General features: G+C 43.1%; 1 protein-coding gene across 3 annotated transcripts in view; it reads right to left on the bottom strand.

Annotated features, from left to right (window-relative positions):
- Nucleotides 1–19,991, bottom strand: part of FAT4 (FAT atypical cadherin 4) — a 229,742-nt gene extending 209,751 nt beyond the window's left edge. For all 3 annotated transcript variants that reach the window (XM_039540118.1, XM_039540120.1, XM_039540119.1), the window contains exon 1: nt 13,825–19,991. In XM_039540118.1, the coding sequence (XP_039396052.1) occupies nt 13,825–19,104 (5,280 nt within the window). In that variant the 5' untranslated portion in view covers nt 19,105–19,991. The remainder of the gene's footprint in view (nt 1–13,824) is intronic.
- Nucleotides 19,992–20,356: the final 365 nt, after the last annotated feature.

The following is a 20,356-nucleotide window of genomic DNA, read 5'->3' as shown; positions in this document are numbered from 1 at the left end:
CAAAGGGGCTGTGCATAATCACAACTGTCCACCCATTCGGATCACATTGCAAGTTTGGAGCCCATGACTTCCTGTATATTTGAACACAGCTTATCTCATTTCAGCAACTACCTCTGCAATAATAAATAATAATAATAATAAATAAAGGTTTAAAATGACAGTGGCATTGCAGGTATACCTACAGTATGGCGATAAGAGGAAGAAAAAGAAAACCCCTATTTTTATTTCTATAATTCAGTTTTAACAACTTGGCTTAGCCAAAAATGCAATTCAAAATCCTTTGTTTTCACATTATATTCAGAGGATCATTTCAATCTTTCATAAGCGGTCAACTTGTGAACTACTACTAGATGGTGCAAAATTCTCTCTGTGACAACCCAGAAAGTGAAGAACTATGAGTTGATTAAACCCTGATGGTAATTTCACGTTAAATAATTGTGAAGAATCAAAAGAGAGAAGAGAAAGTTATTATGAGCACTTTCTCTACAACACATACTTTTAAAATTGATTTATGATGGTAATAACTCCCCCTGGGAAAAACACGTGTAATTCTGGATAGCCCACCTGGGACCATAACTGACTCTCAGCAGGACCAGCCTCTTTTGGCTGCATTGTAAGACAGAACATTAGTTTTTCTGGATTTATTGCTGAAGTATAATAGTCATTAAACTTTTTCAAAAAGTAAATTCTGGAAAAGTTACTTTTCTTGCTGCATTCTGACAACAGAATATAATACATAATATCTCTGTTGAGCCAGAGAAATATTTTTTATCCGTAAAGATTTACACCAGTATATTTCACTATAGGTTGAAAAAATAATAATTTTGGCGATTTATAGTTATACCAGATATATATTCCATGTCTATTACCATGGACTTATTCTGTATATATATATATATATATATATATATATATATATATATATACATATACATATACATATACATACACACACACACACACACACACACATACAATCCATTGGAATACTATATATAAATATATATATAGTATTCCAATGGATTGTTTAATTTTATACTTGTCATTAAAAATGACAACTTTCCAATGTAAAGTGAAGAACTAAATCATACATTCTCCACTCTTTTCTTTACATCTGTGTAAAGAATTTCCACTCATTCAACCAATGTAATAAGGGCACAATATTGGGCTCTTCTCCCTTCCACTAACACCCCAAACCATCATAGTACAGGGGATTCTAACACACAGCCCGACCCAGGCACCATAGAAAAGATCCAAAGATCACCACACCTTACATGGAGAAAAGATTTGTGATTCAAAACACGTACATTTCACAGACCATCTGAGACAAAACCTGATATGGGAGGGTGGAGCAGACCACTTGCATTGCTTCACCTAGTATTTATATTAGCAGCTATGAAGTGATTGTGCACGCAGCACAATCAGCTGGTGGTGAGGATGCAATATTTTTCTTATGTAGCATAGATGTAATAAGTGGGCTTTGCTCAACAGCTTAGGGTTTGGCCCTTAGAGCTTGGCCATTAGTACCCTTCTATTGACCACAGGCATACAAGATAACTGGATGCACACAATGTCTATTCTCCTATTAAATAAAAATACCTCAGCTAAACACACACAGACACACACACACTCTGTGTCCCTCTCACACACAGTGCTGAGCAGAAAAGCAATAACAAACACCTTTATCAGTTACAGCCATCTGTGTTCCTTTAGTTTGATCCAAGCACTTTGGCAGGAATGTGTAGTTTTATCCTACCCAATATGATCTTGCCCAGCAAAGAAAATGTTCACTCCCACTTCCTCCTTTCTCCATCAGTACAAGGGTCAAGCAGTGTTCTAAATCTGTCAGTGGCTGGATTTTAAAAAAAATAAGACATCACTGCCTATGTTTAATTAACTATAATCTCAACAGGATCATTTAACTTTTTTGAATAATTACAACCATTTGGTAACATTATGTAAGGAAATAAAAAGATGATAAAAATGGGATTTTCAGGTTAATGCATACAAAGCAGTTAGTATTCAAGCCTTTACTGAAAATCTAAGTATCTGCATATAATACTCAAGCCTTGTTTCTTCTTCTTGAGCGTTAAAAGCCACTCCGTGCACCTCAGCTACTAGATAGAAAAAAAGAAGGCTGATGTGCAAACCAGTGTAATAAATTCTTTTACAGGTCAACACAGTTATAAATTAATCCTTGTGTAATTTAAAGCTCTTTGACGCTACCTTATAGGGTGAAAAATCCATGTTGTCTTTAATTTGTGTATTGAACTCCAAAAGCTCCAGTACTTCTCCCAGTGAAGTCAGTGACACAACTCCCACTGACTTCACCAAGATGAGAAGAGTCAGCCTCAAAAATCAGTAAATTCCTATTCACAAATAAAAATACAGATATTTAAACAATAAAAGAGTAATAAACCATAGCATTAGCCTTCTGCTTGCATACATACTTCAAATGGCAAATGTTTCCTTGTGTTTCTATACTACAAATCTTTTCAATCCAGCAAAACGTCATGCTGTCAGAAATTGAGAGAGGGGGAAAAACCCACCAGGGTACATAAAATATAATTTGGTAACGAAAACCCATGGAAAATATCAGGTATTTTAGGTAGACACTATACAGATGTATAGATGTAAAGGCATCTGTATTAATCTTTCCTAAAATATTCCAAGAAAATCCCATTAATTTATGAAGAATAGCTTCAAAGAAGTTGACATTTAAAAGCCTAATCCATATTGCTTTCTTTTGCTGTTCCCAAATCACAGTCTGCTCCTGAGGCAGCATTACTGCACACTGCCCCGTATGCAGGGCTAGTGGCAAAACCACAAGTTAGCTCTACAGTCTAAGTTCTCTCTCTCTCTCTCTCTCTCTGCCTTGTGATATGAATTCAGTATTTTCTGTCGCCATAAGTTATCAAATACCAAAGCTGCTTTTAAAACACAAATTACTATTGGAATACAACAGAAAAACTGTCCTAATTAAAAATTCACTTCACAAGAAACATTAAATGCAATGGCCCTTAATGTAAGAACATAAGAATGGACCACTGGTCTGACGCAGTATGCCTGTCTAGCCCAGAATCATGTCTTCCGACAGTGGCCAATGCCAGGTGCTTCAAAGGGAATGAACAGAGCAGGGAAATTATCAGGTCATCCATCCCCAGCAACTGGCTGGCAGAGGCTTAGGGGCGATGTGTGGGGTGCAAGAGTCAGGATGTGGGGGGTGCAAGAGTCAGGGCAGAAGGCTGGGAGCATGTGCGGGGGGTGCAGGTGTCAGGCAGGGGGTGGCAGGGCTGGGGATGTGTGGGGGTGCCAGAGTCAGGGCTCGGGTCATGGGGGTGTGTGTGAAGGAGTCAAGCAGAGGGCTGGGTGTGTATGAGGGGGGTACAGGGCTCAGGACAGAGGTCTGGGGGGTGTGCGGGGCACAGGGCTCAGGCGTGGGGGGGTGCGGGGCTGCGGGGCTCAGGGCAGATGGCTGGGGTGTGTGTGGGGGGTCAGAGCAGGGGGCTGGAGGGGATATGCCCCTATTCCACCAGCCCCTTCCCCAAGGCCCTGCCACCCGCGTGTTCTCTGCCTCCGGTGGGAGCAGCAAGCACGCTGACTCTGCTCCTTCTCTACCCACTCCCTCACAAGGGCCATCAGCTGATCGGCCGGCAGGGACAGAGAGCACACTACGGGAAGAGGCAGGGGAACCGGCAGGACCAAGCTTCTGCCCCCTGCCCCTTGGCACCATGGGGGGGGGCACGGAGAAGAGCCTTCAGGACTACTTCCTAAACGCTGAAACTTTTGATTTTGCTGAATGCTTTTACCAGATGTCATCAGAATGCCTTTATGTCTACATATCTGGATAATGTCTAGATTGCTGTGTTAAACATATTGCAACCCATATATAAAATATTTGCATGATAATTCATGGTTGCCATATCAAATCCATGAACTGAGATTTAACTGACCAAAACTGCATTCACGTGCATGTAGTCTGCACAATTTTTACATAGATATTAAGCACTAAGGCTCTTTTTTTTTTTCTTTTTGCATAGTTGGCAGTACAGAAATTAGTGCTTCCTTAAAAACCTCCTTTGGAATTCTTTTGCATTACTGTTGTTAATGTATGTATTTTTAGAGCATAACTATGGTTTTTAGTTTTTTCAATTGTTACTATTTGTCCTTTTGGTATTTGCTACAGCGGGAAATAAACAAAAATTGATCACTATAAAAAACAATACATAGGTGACAGTCTCAGACTCAAATGGTCTAATTAAGGCAATATTTATTATGAATTCTGAGAAAAATCAGACTAAAATAAACAAACACTGCCTCTCACAGATCTAGTTTTATTCTTGGCAAAAGTAAGGCTGTAATTTTACTGAAATCAATCATAAGATGTACCACAGCAATCTGGCATCATGTTTGCCAACTATAAGACTAAATATATTAGTTTTGTTTTCCTTTTATTTTCTCTCCATTCTTTATACATTTAATTTCCATACCCGAGGCTTAGGGCTTGTCTTCAGACAGTTTTTGCATTGATATAATTAAATTGGAAAAACCACTTTAGTTACAAGCAATGCAACCCTCTAGTCAAGACACATTTGAAACAAGCTATATCAGCGTAACTATGTCCACAGTAGGGGGTTGCACTGATTTAACTAAAATGTTATGTTTTTTTCCTACAGATTTACTTATATCAGTGCAAAAACTGTGTAGACTGGCACTTAAACTGTTTAAAATTTAATGCAAACTGTCCCAGGGAGGCATGACAACCTTCAACCTCTTAGAAACAATAGTGAGACTTTCTGGATTCTACTGCCCTCTGGATTCTCAATCAAAAGGGTATAGACAAAGGAGTCCTCTCCCATTAGGGTGTAGTCCAACAAATGCACAGGAAATGACCAATGACAATAGAGAATGTTTTAAGGGGCTAAAGACACATATAAAAATTGGTAAGTACTGTATCTGTAATCAATGGATAACCACTGACTATTTCACAAAATGCTGACTCTAACATCCCAAGAACCTTTTTTAAAGAAACCCACATTGCAATAGGTTAGGTGTAACATTTTACATGGCAAAGGTAGGGACTATTGAAGTCAATGGGATTTGAGAGTTTTTCAGAACTTTGTATGAGACACACTGAATCTGGCAGGATTAGGCCAATTAAAATGATGGTCATATAGTTATGTGACATTATTCCTAAATTCATAATGCAACATTATCACTATGAAGAAATGAGAGAATATATTTTACATTCCCAAGATAATGCATTTTAACCTAGGATTTTTAAGCTAATAATAACGCCACATAACTATAACATTGTGAGAAGTTGCACAGCATACATTACACAGCACAAATAACAGAAAGATGTCAAATTTTACTATGAAAAGGATTTAAATAAAAAAGACACAGGAGTTAAAAAGAATATTTCTGAATTTATAACTGGACACAAATTGATTTGGAATAATTTGTGACATAGTTTAAGGCATGTTCATCTCCTACTTTACATCAAGAAAAGTACTTACCGGTAATTTAATTTCCAGATCAGTGCAAACTACAGTAATATATGAAACAATCAACTATCCCATTAGAATCCAGAATACCAAAACCAAAGGCAGTTTGGCTTTGGCTTTAGAACCTTGACAAGGGGTCACATTTACTCTGTTTACTCAGTATGTCATAAGTGATTTCCTTTGTCAGGCTACAATTAGTATGCTATGGATCACTAAAGAATAAAAATCTATAAATAGTATGAATACAAAGAATACTCCATTGTTCTTACAAAAACAAATATGATTTATGCCACATAATATTCATCTAAAATATCCCTGTTTTAGATTCTCTAACTTACCTTAATGTAAAACTCTCCAGTGCTGCATATTAAACACTTTGTTGCAAAAGTAGCTTCTTAAATACATTACCATACCAACCCACAACTTCCCATTTCTCACGCAAGAGGATATTAAATGTTTAACAACCTAGGCAACAGCACTGAAGTCAGGAATTCGGTCTGAAGTTAGAGTATGACGTTTATAATAATAGTTAGCACTTACATGGTACTTTACATATTCAAATCACTGTACACATTATAATAGTTAGGTTATGTAGTTATGGTTTTAGCCAGCTCCCACTGAAGTCAAGGGGAGTTTTGTTATTGTCTTCAGTAGGAGCCGGTTCCAGTTTATAGTGTCCAGATTTTTCACTCTTCTCCAGATCTATTTCAACACCACTGTGTCCTCTAAACTTTGACTGGGGCTGTACAAAGTGTTTTCTTCTTGTAAGTGGATTTTTCTTTGAATATGGCAGGAACAAAGAAATCTCTGAAGCAGGATTTAGGGGAGACAGTGTTACCTAGTGGGTTGAGCACTGGACCAAGATTCAGGAGACCTTTTACTATTATCAGCTCTGACACTAGCCTGATGGCTAACCTTGGGCAATTCCCTTCATGTCTCTGTCCCTCAGTTTCCCAATCTATGAAATCAGGAAAGTGATACAGATCTCGTTTGTAAATGTACCTTCAGATCTACTGATGAAAAAAGCACTATATACACTAATTATTATTACAACTTTCTCTCGATGTTTTCCTCTTCACCTAAACCAATGCTAAAACCTCACAATTTAAAAAATACTGAAACACACTTTTTTCCCTGGAACAATTTTAGAGATTCTTATTATTTATTTTAATTAACAGAAATAGGATTCCATTTACCACCTCCTAATTCAGTACCCACCAACCTACATTTTCAGGGCAACAAGAGGGCACTCTCTAAGCCATGACATTCCTCAGCCCAGATCCCCTCCAGAAGAGAAATCACCCAATTCAACTGGTGGTTCAGACAGAGGGTCAAGCCACCAGAAGTGGACTAAGGAACCCACTTCCCAGGAAGTTATGCATTTAAGGGTTAAATTTCCAAACCAGAGATCCTGCCTGGCTCTGGCGGGTCGGCCAACCTGAGCCTGAGAGGGAGTCAGAATGTACCAATGTACCATTGCTAAAGACCCACACTAATATGCGAGCAGCCCTCCCCATCAGCTCCCCCCACTCCAACCTGCAGCACCTTCTGCCCACCGGCAGCCCCACCAAGCAGTGCCTCCCGCTCCCTCCCCATGCCTCCCGCCCGCCACGATCAGCTGTTATGCGGTGTGCAGGAGGCTCTGGTGAGGAGGGGGGAAGAGCGAGGGCATGGCAGGCTCAGGGGAAGGGGTGGAGTGGGGACAGGGCCTGGGGCAGAGCAGGGGGTTGAGCACTTCCCAGCACATTGGAAAGTTAGCATCTTTAGCTCCAGCCCCAGAGTCAGTGCCTATGCAAGGAGCCGCATATCAACTATGAAGAGCCACATGCAGCTCTGGAGCCACAGGTTGCCCACCCCTGCTTTAAAAGGAACCTGCAACCTTCTTTGTTTATTACCAAGGTAAAAATATTCAGCTGGGTTTTGCTCTTATCTTTGTATTAACTGTTTCCTGGATACCCAAAGACTGAGGGTGACCAGTGGTCCCAGGCATAATACTACACCAGTTACAACACAATATACATTTGTAACCCACTTACGGAATGGGAAGAGGAGGAGTTTTTGTTTTTTTTAAATGCTAAATCTAGTGTGTTTTGGAGCCATTTCAAAGTATTAATTATGCATATTATACTTATTAAAAATATAGTCATCGGGTTAAAAAGTTCAAACATCTGTTGACAGAGATTAATAAGAAATGTATAAAGGGAACTGGGAGGGAATGAGCTAAAAAATCAATTTCTGCAAAATGTAATCTTAAGAGGAACATGAGAGATGTATACAAAATAACAAATGGTATAGAAAAAAAAACAAATTAAGGGGCTTGTTTTATGCTTTCTCATAACACAAGAATAGTGGGACCTAAATAAATTATAAGAGAACAAATTTGTAACTGATAAAAGGAAAGAGGTATTTTTTAAACAACTTATAAGTAGTCTGTGGAACTCATTGACACTGGGTATTATTTTGTCAAAGAGTTTAGCAGGATTTTTTAAAGGATCAGACATTCAACTGGATAATAAGAATATCCAAAATTACACCAGCTGAGTTAAACATTTAGTATTGCTAACTCTCGGTATTTGATCACAAACCTCGCAATAATTAGTGCCTCCCATAAAGCCTCAGTTCACAAAGTTCTGTGGATACATGAAAATCTCATGTTTCGTTTTTAAAAAACAGTACGTTTCTAATCATCATAGTAGGGCAGAAAAGAAAGACAATGAGAACCCTAACGGCTCAAAAACCAGACAACAACTAAAAGGATCGCCACATATATTATTTTTTTAAATTGCATGATTTTTAAACTAATCTCATGATTTTGGGGCTTGACTAATTATTTTGGATTAGCATTACTTAATGTGTATATGCAATATAAATCCCATTTCTTCAAGACATAAACTGACTGACGTTTAGAAGAAACTCTGCATAAACATGTTATTACATCATTGTAAACTACGCCAGTTTGATACACTCCTTGGAAATATCTGGTATGCACCACTGGCAGATATGTAGTTCATGGACCAAAGGTCTAATCCAGTATGAAAATTCCTATGGGGATGGATGTGAAGGATGGAAAATGATTTTCCCTCTGACTCTCCCAATCCAATGCTGGTAATTCAAATTTATCAGACATATACAAAAGGCATAAGTAGAGTCCAGGGACAGAATCCTGGTACAAATTCAAGCATCATGCCACTTCCCAACAGATGGAGGTGCACAGGTTAGGTTTCTGATGGAGGAACTGCCCCTGGACTTCACTGGTCTCTCTTTCTCGCTCTCTCTCTCCCCATCTCTCACTCACACATGCTATTCTTTTATATAGGCAACTTGCTAGAAAATGTCTGGTAAACATTTCCAAGCCTAAAAATATCCCCTGACACCATACTAGCCATCTATCACATACCTCCATGACTCTTCAAGCCTCAGTTGGAAAAGCATTAAATAACCCATTCTTATTTCTCATGTTCTATTACTGTCCTCTTCACCATTCTGAGCTAACAAATGTAACACTGAGTGCTCTCTCAATCACTTATGTGCTACACAGCATTTAAGATGATGTTTGGCCACAGTGCTGCTGTAAGCATGCCAGGCTGTACAGAAGAACCAAGTAGACATTCTTCTGGTCTATTTATTCTACTAGTACTAACATCTTTTTCTTAACCAGTTCAGAAGTAAGATCTGCATATCCCTTGTAACAGAGCTTAGAAAAAAATGCAAAATAATATTGCTCTCTCATTAACTAATGTGATAGACCCAGGCCAGTTGGGTACAGCAGAATAGCAGAAGGCAGATATACTGGCCACTGGATTAACAGTTTTCTGTTCCCTGACTGACCAGAGAGGGGCTGCTCCAGGCTAATGAGAACATCTGACTCTAATTAACCTGTAAACAGTCAGGTGAGGCCATTCAGTTAATGTGACCACCTGACTCTAATTAAGGCCCTGCTGATACTATAAAAAGGGCTCACTCCTGTCAGGCAGGGGAGTCAGGGAGTGGAAGTGTGGCTGAAGGGCTGGTTACTGAAGACACCCTAAAACATTGTTAAAGGAGCCCTAAGTTAAGGGTGAAGAAGGGAGAAGCAGGAGAGCTGTGGGGAAGTGGCCCAGGGAAATGTAGCAACTCTGGCAGTGAAAGGTTGGCTGCCAACAACTGCTACCATTAGGGTCCCTGGGCTGGAACCCCGGAGTAGAGGGCGGGCCCGAGTTCCCCCCAACCCACCACTACAGGAACATCTCCTGGAAGGGGAAGTCAGGTTCCTGTCAGGACAGGAGGCTGAACAGAAACTGGGAGTTCTCTCACCAACCTCCTTGCAGGCCTATGATGAAAAGGGCTCAGTGGACTGTAACCCTGGCCCTAGAAAGAGAAGGGTTACGTGGAGGGTCACAGTGAGCCACTGAGGCTAGCATAAACCGCCTAGAAGTGCAGGACCCACAGGAGCAAGGTCAGAGCTCTGCCACACTAAACATAGCTTTAGAAAACAGAGTACTTGACCTACTAGCCTCTAATTATAGTAATAACTTTATAGATGTCTGGTTGAACACTAAGAAAATGTAAAATTGTATCTACTGCAATATCTACCAAAGAGGACCTTTAAATCCTCATTTAACCAAACATATACTAATAAAATGAGGTAGGTGAAAACATTACAAATAAGAATGTTTAAATATCACAATATTGCATGTGGCAGGGTTGTATGTACATGTACACAATATAATTCAATAAAGATAAGTGCAAAGTACTTCATTTAGGAAGGAAAAAATCAAATGCACAATTGTCTAGGTGGGGAATAACTGTCTAGGTGGTAAGTATTTCTGAAAAAGATCTAGGCATTATAGTGGATCACAAACTGAATAGGATTCACCTATGTGATACAGTTTCAAAAAAGGCTAATATTCTGGGCTGGATTAACAGGGGTGTTGTATGCAAGACACAGGAGGTAATTGTCCCACTCTGCTCAGCACTGGAGAGGGCTCAGCTAGAGTACTGTGTCCATTCGGGGTGCCACACTTCTGGAAAATGTGGACAAATTGAAGGAAGTCCAGAGAAGAGCAACAAAAATGATTAAAGGTTTAGAAAGTCTGACCTATGCACAAAGGTAAAAAACTGGACATGTTTAATCTTGAGAAAAGACTGAGACATCTGATAATGGTCATCCAATATGTTAAGGGCTATTATGAAGAGGACAGGGAACCCTTGTCTACCATGTCACTGAAGACAGGCCAGGAAGTAATGGGCTTAATCTGCAACAAGGAAGATTTAGGTTACATATTAGGAAAAGATTTCTAACTATAAGGGTAGCTTCCAAGGGAGGCTGTGGAATCCCCATCACTGGAAGTTTTTAAGAACAGGTTGAACAAACACCTGACATGGACAGTCTAGGTTTATTTGGTCCTGTCTAAGTGCAGGAGACTGAACCTGATGACCTTTCAAGGTCCCTTCCAGACCTACATTTCTATGATTTTGCATTCCTATTCCCTATTATACGTTTTGGTAAAATTACTATTAAAATCACCAAATTAAAAAATTAGAATTCAAAACAAAAAGTTAAAGGTTATAACCTGTGGACTTGATGCAAGAAGGCATATATTAAAATTAGCACTTTTCAGGCTGGAATTTTACAGATTACTGGTAGCATCTATTTGTAGTTGTGCAATGGCATTTTCTTAAAAAAGGATGAGTGGCCAGCAAATTCTGAAATTTAAATCTGTAAACTTAGGAGTCAGTCGTTCAAACCACTGCTTTAGCAAAGCAAAATATCAGTCAAAGAATAAAGACATTGATTGCATTGTGCTTATTCAGCACCCTCTGACAACAGGCTTGCCCTTAAAATGTCAATTTCAGTGGTTCTTGTTCAAACATGGAGTAAGCAAAGTCTTTCCAATGAAAGATAAATCGGTAAATATCATAACCAGGGTAAGGACAGAGACTGCAACTGATTAAGATTTTTTTTGAAGTTGATAACTGATGATAATTTATAATGTATTTCTAAGGAAGCACAGTGAACTAATTATGTTTGTTTTGGGGGGAGAAAGCATTTTAGAAGTTATAAAGATGCAACCAATAATAATATGAAATCCTAGCTCCCAACCACTGCTTTCAATATTCTTGCACAGAAACACATTTGCTTTTCATTTTAGGAGTGGCTTGTGTTCAACAATTTAAAGTTGGTTTAAGATTTCAATGCTTGCTTTCTTCATGCTCACCATATGCTCTTATTAAGCATTTTTACAAAGTGTGAACCTATTGCAACCACAGGGTTCTGCAAGCCCTTACTCACCCGAGCATTCCCTGCTTATGCAAGTAGTCTCAAGATTGAAAAAGTTTTATTTGAAATAAGTGTTTGCAGGAGTGGGCCCAAATTCCCCACTGAGGAAAACTGTTAACCCTTAAATACAACAAACCACCATGGAAAATTTTACACACATACTTATTCCTCTTGTGCTTTTTTTGCCTTCTTTATATTAACGTTCATAATTTACTTGCATAGTCTGCAAAGAACAATAATAGGAATCTTGTAATATCAGTAATATACATAATTTAAATCCGGGTTCTCAAACTGGGGGTCAGGACCCCTCAAGGCGTCACAAGGTTATTACATGGAGAGGTTGCAAGCTGTCAGCCTCCACCCCAAACCCCGCTTTGCATCCAGCATTTATAATGGTGTTAAATATATATATAAAAAAGTGTTTTTAATGTATAATGGGGGCCGTACTCAGAGGCTTGTTATGTGAAAGGGGTTGCCAGCACAAAAGTTTGAGAACCACTGATTAAAATCAATATCCTCCATTTCTAAAATAGCTATAGTGCTCAAATTCATTATTGCTCTTCCTAACATATTATAAAACATTGTACAGTGTATGCAAACAACAAAATAAGATGCCTTATACATATTGACAAATTTCTTTTGACTTTAAAACTCTTAATTTCTGGCCCAAAATAAACAATTACCTATATAGGAGCCTAATCCTGCACTCTTTGAAGTATCATATCAAACATCAAAGTAAAACAAAAAGCAATAAGTGAAACAAAAAACTGCATGTGTCAAATAACACAATACCAGATACTACAGTCAGCATAGCTCTTGAAAAAAGCATAACATTCTTGGTGATTTAGAAACAGTAAAATGTACTTCTATAGGGGAGAGTGGATTGGGACAACTCCTGGATGTGAAAGGCTGAACACTGAGGTAATGTGCTTAGCTATGGGGAAATGGTTGAACCACTGTGCACTTCCGGCATCACCTGCTGGTCGACCTACAAAACAGTGCTGGTTCCAAACTTCCAATGAATGAAAATTAAATGACTTATAGCGCGCGGAGGGGGGGGGGGAAGGAAGAAGGCCTATGGCATAAGTAAAAATAAAAGCAAGCCCCACATTTAAGCTTCTATCTAAAAGACAATATCACAGTATATGCTTCCAGCTGTGTGACAGAGTCTACAGTCAAATACAGCCCTTAGGAAAATGGCAATTAAAATATTCTTGCTTCATAAGTAATTTCCTAGGGCCTATTTCCCCAGGCTTTAATATTCAAGCTAATCATGGAGAGAACTTTTTAACACTCTCCAGTGAATCATTTAAAGTGGCATTCTGATAAAATGTTATATTTTCATACTTCATAGCAACCTGAGGGTATCAGCAAGATTTTTTTCACAATTTTTACTACAGTCAGCACCAGAGGAACAGCAGTAACTTTGAGATATAATGGTAGGAGATCCATTAAGGGAATGAACTGGGCATGAAGCAGTGTGGATCAATTTTGTCCAGTCCAGTCCAGGACTATGTCTGAGCTATTCAGACAGCAATCACCTACTGTCCAATTCTCAGACCAATATTGATGTGATGCTTCTAGAGAAAGCAACTCAGCCAAAAGTGGAAAGGCTTACCAAAAAAAAAAGGGGGGGGAAGGGGGATGGCGGATTATGGCTAGAATGACAATGTATAAAAGACCCAGAAAAGCCTTTTGCTTAAGACTGAGATATTTAGCATCCAAAAGTTATTTGGCCAGTACCCTTGGCTAAGAAAGCAGAACAGCAGCACTGTACCCATAACTATCAAAAATACCAGGGGAAAAAAATACTGACACTGAAGAAATATTAATAATACTGTTCTATGCATGGACATCCTCAGCTTCACAGAAAGTAGTTTGTTGCAGGTTTAAAGCTTATGTTTCTCTAATGAACCAACAGATGTCAAGAATGATATTGGAGTTTTCACTTACTTTGATCACCAACATCTGTAAAATCAAAATGGTCAGCTGATACAACAAAAAGCAATTTATTTAGAATATAAAAAGTGCAAATATTCATTGAATAAAATATTTTACCTCTGCTCGCTGTGTTCGAGGCAAAACAGCTGATTTTTCAATGGCATAAACGTCCACCAGGTACAAACGTACTCCTTGCTCCCTGTCCAAAATGGCAGCAGTCTGGATTACACCAGTATGGCGCCCAATGGTAAAGAGACGTCCAAAACTTTTGTCTTCACAACGCACTGAAACTATGTAATACTCCACCAGGGCTTCAGAACCCCTTGGACTAGCTGCTTCTATGGATATTACATTAGTCCCAATTGGCTCTCCTTCTTTTAAAATAGTTATATATTTTGGCTGAGTAAACACTGGTCCATCAAGCCCTTGCAGAATGACAGTCATTTCAGTGGTTGATTTCCTCCTTTCAGGGCCATGATCTGTGGCTGAAACTATGAGGTTGTATATGAGCTGAGAAGGCACCAAAGCTGCCGCCACTCTTAGATCTCCACTGTAACGATCCACAATAAAGGTTTCAGTGTCCCCATTGACTATTTCATACTCAACTTCCCCATTTGCTCCTTCATCAGGATCAGCAGCAACAATTGTAGTTAGGACTGAACCAATCACAACCGATGGGTCTGCAGCAAGAGCGTTTTGTGATATAAATGTAGGAACATTATCATTTTGATCTGTTACTAAAATGGTTACATTCTTCAATGCAAATCGTCTGGATTCTACAGGGACAGCTTGATCAGTGGCTTTCACTGTTAATTCAAAGAGATTAGCAAATTCACGATCTATTTCAGCATTAGTAAATATTGTCCCTCTGACTTCATCTATACTAAAATGGTTGCCTCTTGGCATCTGTTGAATGATTGCATATGTTAGCTGCCCATTAATATCTGCATCCGGATCATGAGCAGTCACAGAAATCACAGAACTACCAACAGGAATGTTCTCAACAATAGATTTAAAAACATCCCCAGGAGGAAAATTAGGAGGGTTGTCATTAAAATCCCTAACATGTATTACCACTGACATTGTAGATGACCGAGGTGGCCTTCCTTGGTCTTTTGCTGTTATGTTTAGTTTATACAAAGATTGTGTTTCAAAGTCCAATTTTTTTGCAAGAAAAATACTGCCAGTGTTGGGACTGATGCTAAAGGTTCCATGATTATTTGTCCCTGTAATACTGTAATGAAGGTCAGCATTGTCACCTGAATCAGAATCAGTGGCAGTGACAGAAGATACAAGCTCACCTAGTCTCATATTTTCTAAGACATCTACAAGCAAAGTAGATTTAGGGAAGGAAGGACTGTTGTCATTTTCATCCAGTACCTCAATGCTTAATGTACAAGTTGAGCTTAGGGAAACTGTCCCAGAATCTACTGCTTGGATAACAAGTGAGTAAGATGCAGTAGCTTCATGGTCCAGTTTACCTATTAATGTTACTTGACCAGTGCCACTGTCAATTGTAAACTGGTTTTCTTCATTTCCTTTAATTACAGAATAGTGAATCAATCCATTACTACCTTCATCAACATCTGAGGCAGAAACTCTTAAAACCTGTGTTAGGTTTGCTGCTAATTCTGATATTGTAGCTTGATAGAGATCTTTTAAAAATTTGGGTGCATTATCATTGATATCCTTCATGTAAATCTGCACAGTTGCCTGATCCTTTAAAGGTTTTGGCAACCCTTGATCTGTTGCTATTACTGTAAGACTAAATACTGCTGCTCCCCTTTGCCTCATAAGAGTTTCCCTGTCAAACTGATGAGTGCTTGTTATTTCCCCAGTTATTGTGTTCAATTCAAAATCTGGCTGCATATTTTCAAATGAATACCTGACTTCACCATTTTGTCCAAAGTCTTTATCTACAGCACTTATTTTACCTACAGATGATCCACCATTCTGTTCCTCTTCAAAATAAAATACATAATTGGTACTGTTAAACAATGGTCTATTATCATTTACATCCTCTAAAATTATTGTAACATTCACAGTAGCACTAAGTGGTTCCACTGCTCTATCAGAAGCAACAACCAGGAGAATATATCTTTCTTGAAGTTCACGGTCCAATTCACTCTTTATATACAGCTGGCCATCTGGGAATATGCCAAAGGCATCCCCGGAATTTCCTTCAATTATACTATAAGCTATTTCTCCGTTTGCTCCTGAATCTTTGTCAGAAGCTTGCACTTTAAAGAATCTGGAATTCACAGGCTCGGACTCTGAAATAGTGACTTCATAGGAAAGTTGATCAAATATTGGTGGGTTATCATTTACATCATGGACGGATACAGTTAGAATGAAACTAGAAGAACGCTGTGGAACTCCCATATCTGAGGCCAAAATTTCCACCTGGTAAGATCCAGCATTTATGTCAAGTGTCCCTATTAAACTTATGGCACCATTTTGTTCATTGATAGTAAACAGGCCCTTAGGATTCTGCTTAAGGCTGTAAATGACCATGCCATTGACATCTTCATCAGGGTCAACAGCTTTGGCTTGGAATATGGTGTGCCCAGCTTTCCAGTTCTCAACCACATTAACACTTTCCACTGCATGAAGAAAATGAGGGGAATTGTCATTTAAATCTTTCACAGTTATATTGACCATGGTATCTCCAGTTATTGCCCCACCACTAGCCACCACTTTTAGCTGGTAAAATGCTTGCTCTTCCCGGTCAATGATACTGGCTGTGGTGATCTGGCCTGTCACTTTGTTGATGGCAAACATGCCCCTTTGGTCACCTGTTGTAATAAGGTAAGTAATGTTCGTGTTGAGGTCCATTGTAGAAGCAAAAACGGTGCCAACATGATAGCCCAAGGCAACGTTTTCAAAGACAACAAAGCTGTATACACCTTGGTTGAAAACTGGGGGGTTGTCCTGGGTGTCCAAAACAGTGATAGTAACTATGGCCTGGTTTTGGGACTGGAGGTTGCCACCATCAGTGGCCACTATTTGCAGCTGGTAGGCAGTCTTTTCCTCCCTATCCAGGGCTATTTTTGTGGTGATGACCCCTGTCTGGCCATGGATCTGAAACCTGGAGTTATCTCCAGCTGAGATACTGTATTTGATTGTCCCATTGGGCCCCAGGTCTGGGTCACTGGCGGAAATGGTAGTAACATAGGTGCCTGCAGGCTCATTCTCCTGGATGTGTGCAAAATACTGGACCGGGTAAAACACAGGGCTGTTATCATTCACATCCAGCAGGCTCACATTGACCCGGGTTACCGAGGAGAGAGGAGGAGAGCCCAGATCAGTGGCCAGGACCTGCAGGGAGTAATGGTCCTGTTCTTCCCTATCCAACTGCGAGATGGTACTGAGCTTGCCTGACACAGGATCCAAGCGGAAGACCCGGCGAGGGGCCACCAAAGGGCCAACTGCTGTCACTGATGGCTCAGCCTCCTGCAGGGAGAAGCGTACTGTCCCATTGTCCCCCAAATCCCCATCGGTGGCACTCAAGACCAGCAACTCAGTTCCTGAAGGGGAATTCTCAGCCAGGGACACCTGGTAGCCATCCGGCTGACTGAAGAGAGGTCTCTGGTCATTGACGTCCAGGATGGCCACCACCAGCTGGGCATAGGAAAACTTGGGCTGCACCCCTTGGTCACGGGCACTGATGTTCAGCACCACCTGTAAGGCTGTCTCTCGATCCAGCCCACTAGAGGACGCCATGCCGATACCTGGAACACTGGCTCCGGAGCCAGCAATGCCAGTGGTGGTGACCAGGCCGCTATGCTCACTGATGCAGAACCAGCCCAGCTCATTGCCAGAGACAATGCTGTATTTGAGGTTGGCATTGAGACCGGAGTCACGATCGGTGGCACTCAGACCCCTCACATAGCTGCCCGGTGGTACCTCCTCACTGATATTGACCTGATACACAGACTGTCCAAAGACAGGCGGGTGGTCATTGATGTCATTCACAAAAATCACCAGGCTGGCCACTGAAGAGCGGCTCACTGGGGCAGCAATTGCCCCTTCTGGAGGTACAGAGGAAGTGGGGGAGCCAGCTGGTGGCGGGGGGGCCCCATAGTTGTCAGCCACAGCCACAGTGAGGTTGTACGTAGGAATGCGTTCCCGGTCCAGTGCCGCCGCTACCTTGATGAGACTGAGATTTGGCACCTTACTGCTCTGCACCTCAAAATGACGCTGCTCATTTCCTCCAAGGATTGACACTGAGATGTTTCCGTTGGCAGCAGGCGAGTCAGCATCGCTCACAGTTAACAGTGCCACCACTGTGCCAGGTGCCGCATTCTCATCCACTGATGCAAAACGGGAGGTGGCTGGGAAGTAGCGGAATTTCACCCGTGGCTCATTGTCATTCACATCAAGGAGTTGGATCAGTGCCTCAGCTCGGCCACTCAGCGCCGGCACCCCCCGATCTGTGGCCTGCACTGTCAGCGAGTATTGCCGCCTTGTCTCATAGTCCAGAGGCTCACGGATACGGATCACCCCACTCTCCGGATCCACCTCAAATGGGATTCCTCCAGCCCCCTCCCCACCACCACCCTCTGTCCCCTCCAAACGGTAGTGGATGTCAGCATTGGTACCTTCATCAGCATCAGCTGCTGCCACCTGAAGGACACTGGCCCCAATTGGCGCATCCTCAGGCACCCGGGCCTGGTAGAGAACTTGGCTGAAGATGGGTGGGTTGTCGTTGATGTCCTGCACAGTGACATTAACCTGCAGATATCCATGCCGCCGTGGCTCTCCCTTGTCCTCCACTTGCACCAGCAGCTGGTAGGTAGGGGTGGCCTCTCGGTCTAATCCACCCCGAGATACCAGGTGCAGGAAGGCACCTTCCCCACTGGGATTGAGGGTGATGTTGAGCTGGAAGCGCCCTTCCTCATTGCCAGCCACAATGCGGTAGGAGCTGTGGTCCACACCATTGGTGCCACTGTCAGCATCAGTGGCTGTGTCCAGAATAAGCTGGCGGCCGCTGCCTGTGTCCTCCTTGAAAGTCACCACAATGGAGGGGTCTGGGAAGACAGGCGCATTGTCATTCAGGTCTAGCACCAGGACACGCACCTCACTAGGATAGGTGGGCTGGCTGGAGAGCACCACCAGGTCCATCACGTCACTGGCCAGACTCTCTCGGTCGATGGTGGCACGGGTGTGCAGCGCCCCCGAGGTGGCATTGATGGAGAAAAGGGCATGGTGCTCACTTAAGCGGTAGGTGAAGCCCGGACGGGTGACGATGGTGCCCACCCAGGTGCCCGGTGGCTGCTCCTCCAGCACCTGGAAGACCTGTCGGGGCTCAGCGGAGACATGGTGAGGCAGCAGCAGAAGCAAAGCAAAGGGGGGTAGCCAAGACAGAGAGGAGCTGCCTGCTGACAGGAGGCCCATGGTGCTCAGGCGTGGGGTGTGGAAACCCAGCCACCCCCAAAAAACCAAGCCCACAATCAATGCAAGTCCGGCAAGCCAAGGCGCGGCGAGTCTCAAGAAGGCAAACAAATCCCCATCAGCAAAGGCATCCAGGTGGGGGAGAGGGGGGTGTCAGCATATCCACAGCGCTGCCCGCATCTCCTCCCCTCCCGCGCACGGCTCGCCCAGGGCAAGGGGTGGCGGAGGGGTGTTGAGCAGCCGCTGCTCCCCGCGGCTGCAGAGGGAGGGGTCTGCGGTGAGTTGGCCGGGGTCCGGCTGTGCAGGACGCAGCTCCTCTCCTCGCGGGACGGAGTAACGGTGTCCAGCCCGAGGCAACTTCCCTGCAAGTCACGCCGCAGAGCGGAGCCGGGCTCCTCGCCGCCCGCCGCCGCTGGGAAGAGCCCCGGCGAGCGAGTTGCCCCGTGGCACCCCGGCCACGCTCATTCAGCGGCTCGGCTCTGCCGCTGCTGCTCCTCCTGCCGCCGCCGCGGCTGCTCCGGGGCTGTCAGGGGGCGCGGGCAGCGAGCGGCGCCTCTCAGCATGGTCAGCTCGGCCGGGGCTCGGCTCAGTTGTACATCCCGGGCGCTGCAGCCCGCCTCCGCCGCGCCGCTCCGGGCTGGGCAGCCGGCAGCCGCAGAAGCCCCGCTCCCCTCACCATGCCAGGGGCGGGGGGCTGTGTGTCGGGGACGGGGGGGGCGCCTACAGTCTCACAGCAAGAGCAACGCTGTCCGCGCGCCCCTCTCCAGCTTTGCCCCTGTCCCACCAGGCTCCGGCTCACTTGTAATCCTCGGCGCGGGGCTGGCCCCCGGAGCGGCTGGGGGACAGCTCCCCGCTGGCACGGCGAGAGCGGCTGCCTGCCCCGCGCCCACGCAGCGCGCAGCCCAGAGCCACAAAGTTTGCTCCCTACTCATTGAGCTCTTCACTCTTTGCTTCCAGCCCCGACTCCCCCCTCCGCGGTCTCCAATTGGCCTGTCACCGACAGCCCCCGCCCTCTCGCCCTGCAATTGAGCCTCGGCGAGAAGAGTCCCCGCCTCCCCTCCCTAGATGGAGAGCTCAGCTTCCAGAGCCTGGCCGCTAGCCCCCCTTTGGGTGCCAATCACACCGCCGCGGCTGGAGGCGGGGGTCCTCCCTCTGCAAGCGGCCGGCCGGCAGCACAGCAACAAGGGGGAGGGGGCGGTTGATTGGGTTTGCAGGGAGGAGCGTTAGGTTGCTATAATAATAAATGAGAAGGGGA

Source organism: Mauremys reevesii, linkage group 5, assembly GCF_016161935.1.
Source record: "Mauremys reevesii isolate NIE-2019 linkage group 5, ASM1616193v1, whole genome shotgun sequence".
In the NCBI taxonomy this organism is placed as follows: Eukaryota; Metazoa; Chordata; order Testudines; family Geoemydidae; genus Mauremys; species Mauremys reevesii.
The sequence above is the reverse complement of the archived record's forward strand: the minus strand, read 5'-3'. Positions and strand labels throughout refer to the sequence as shown.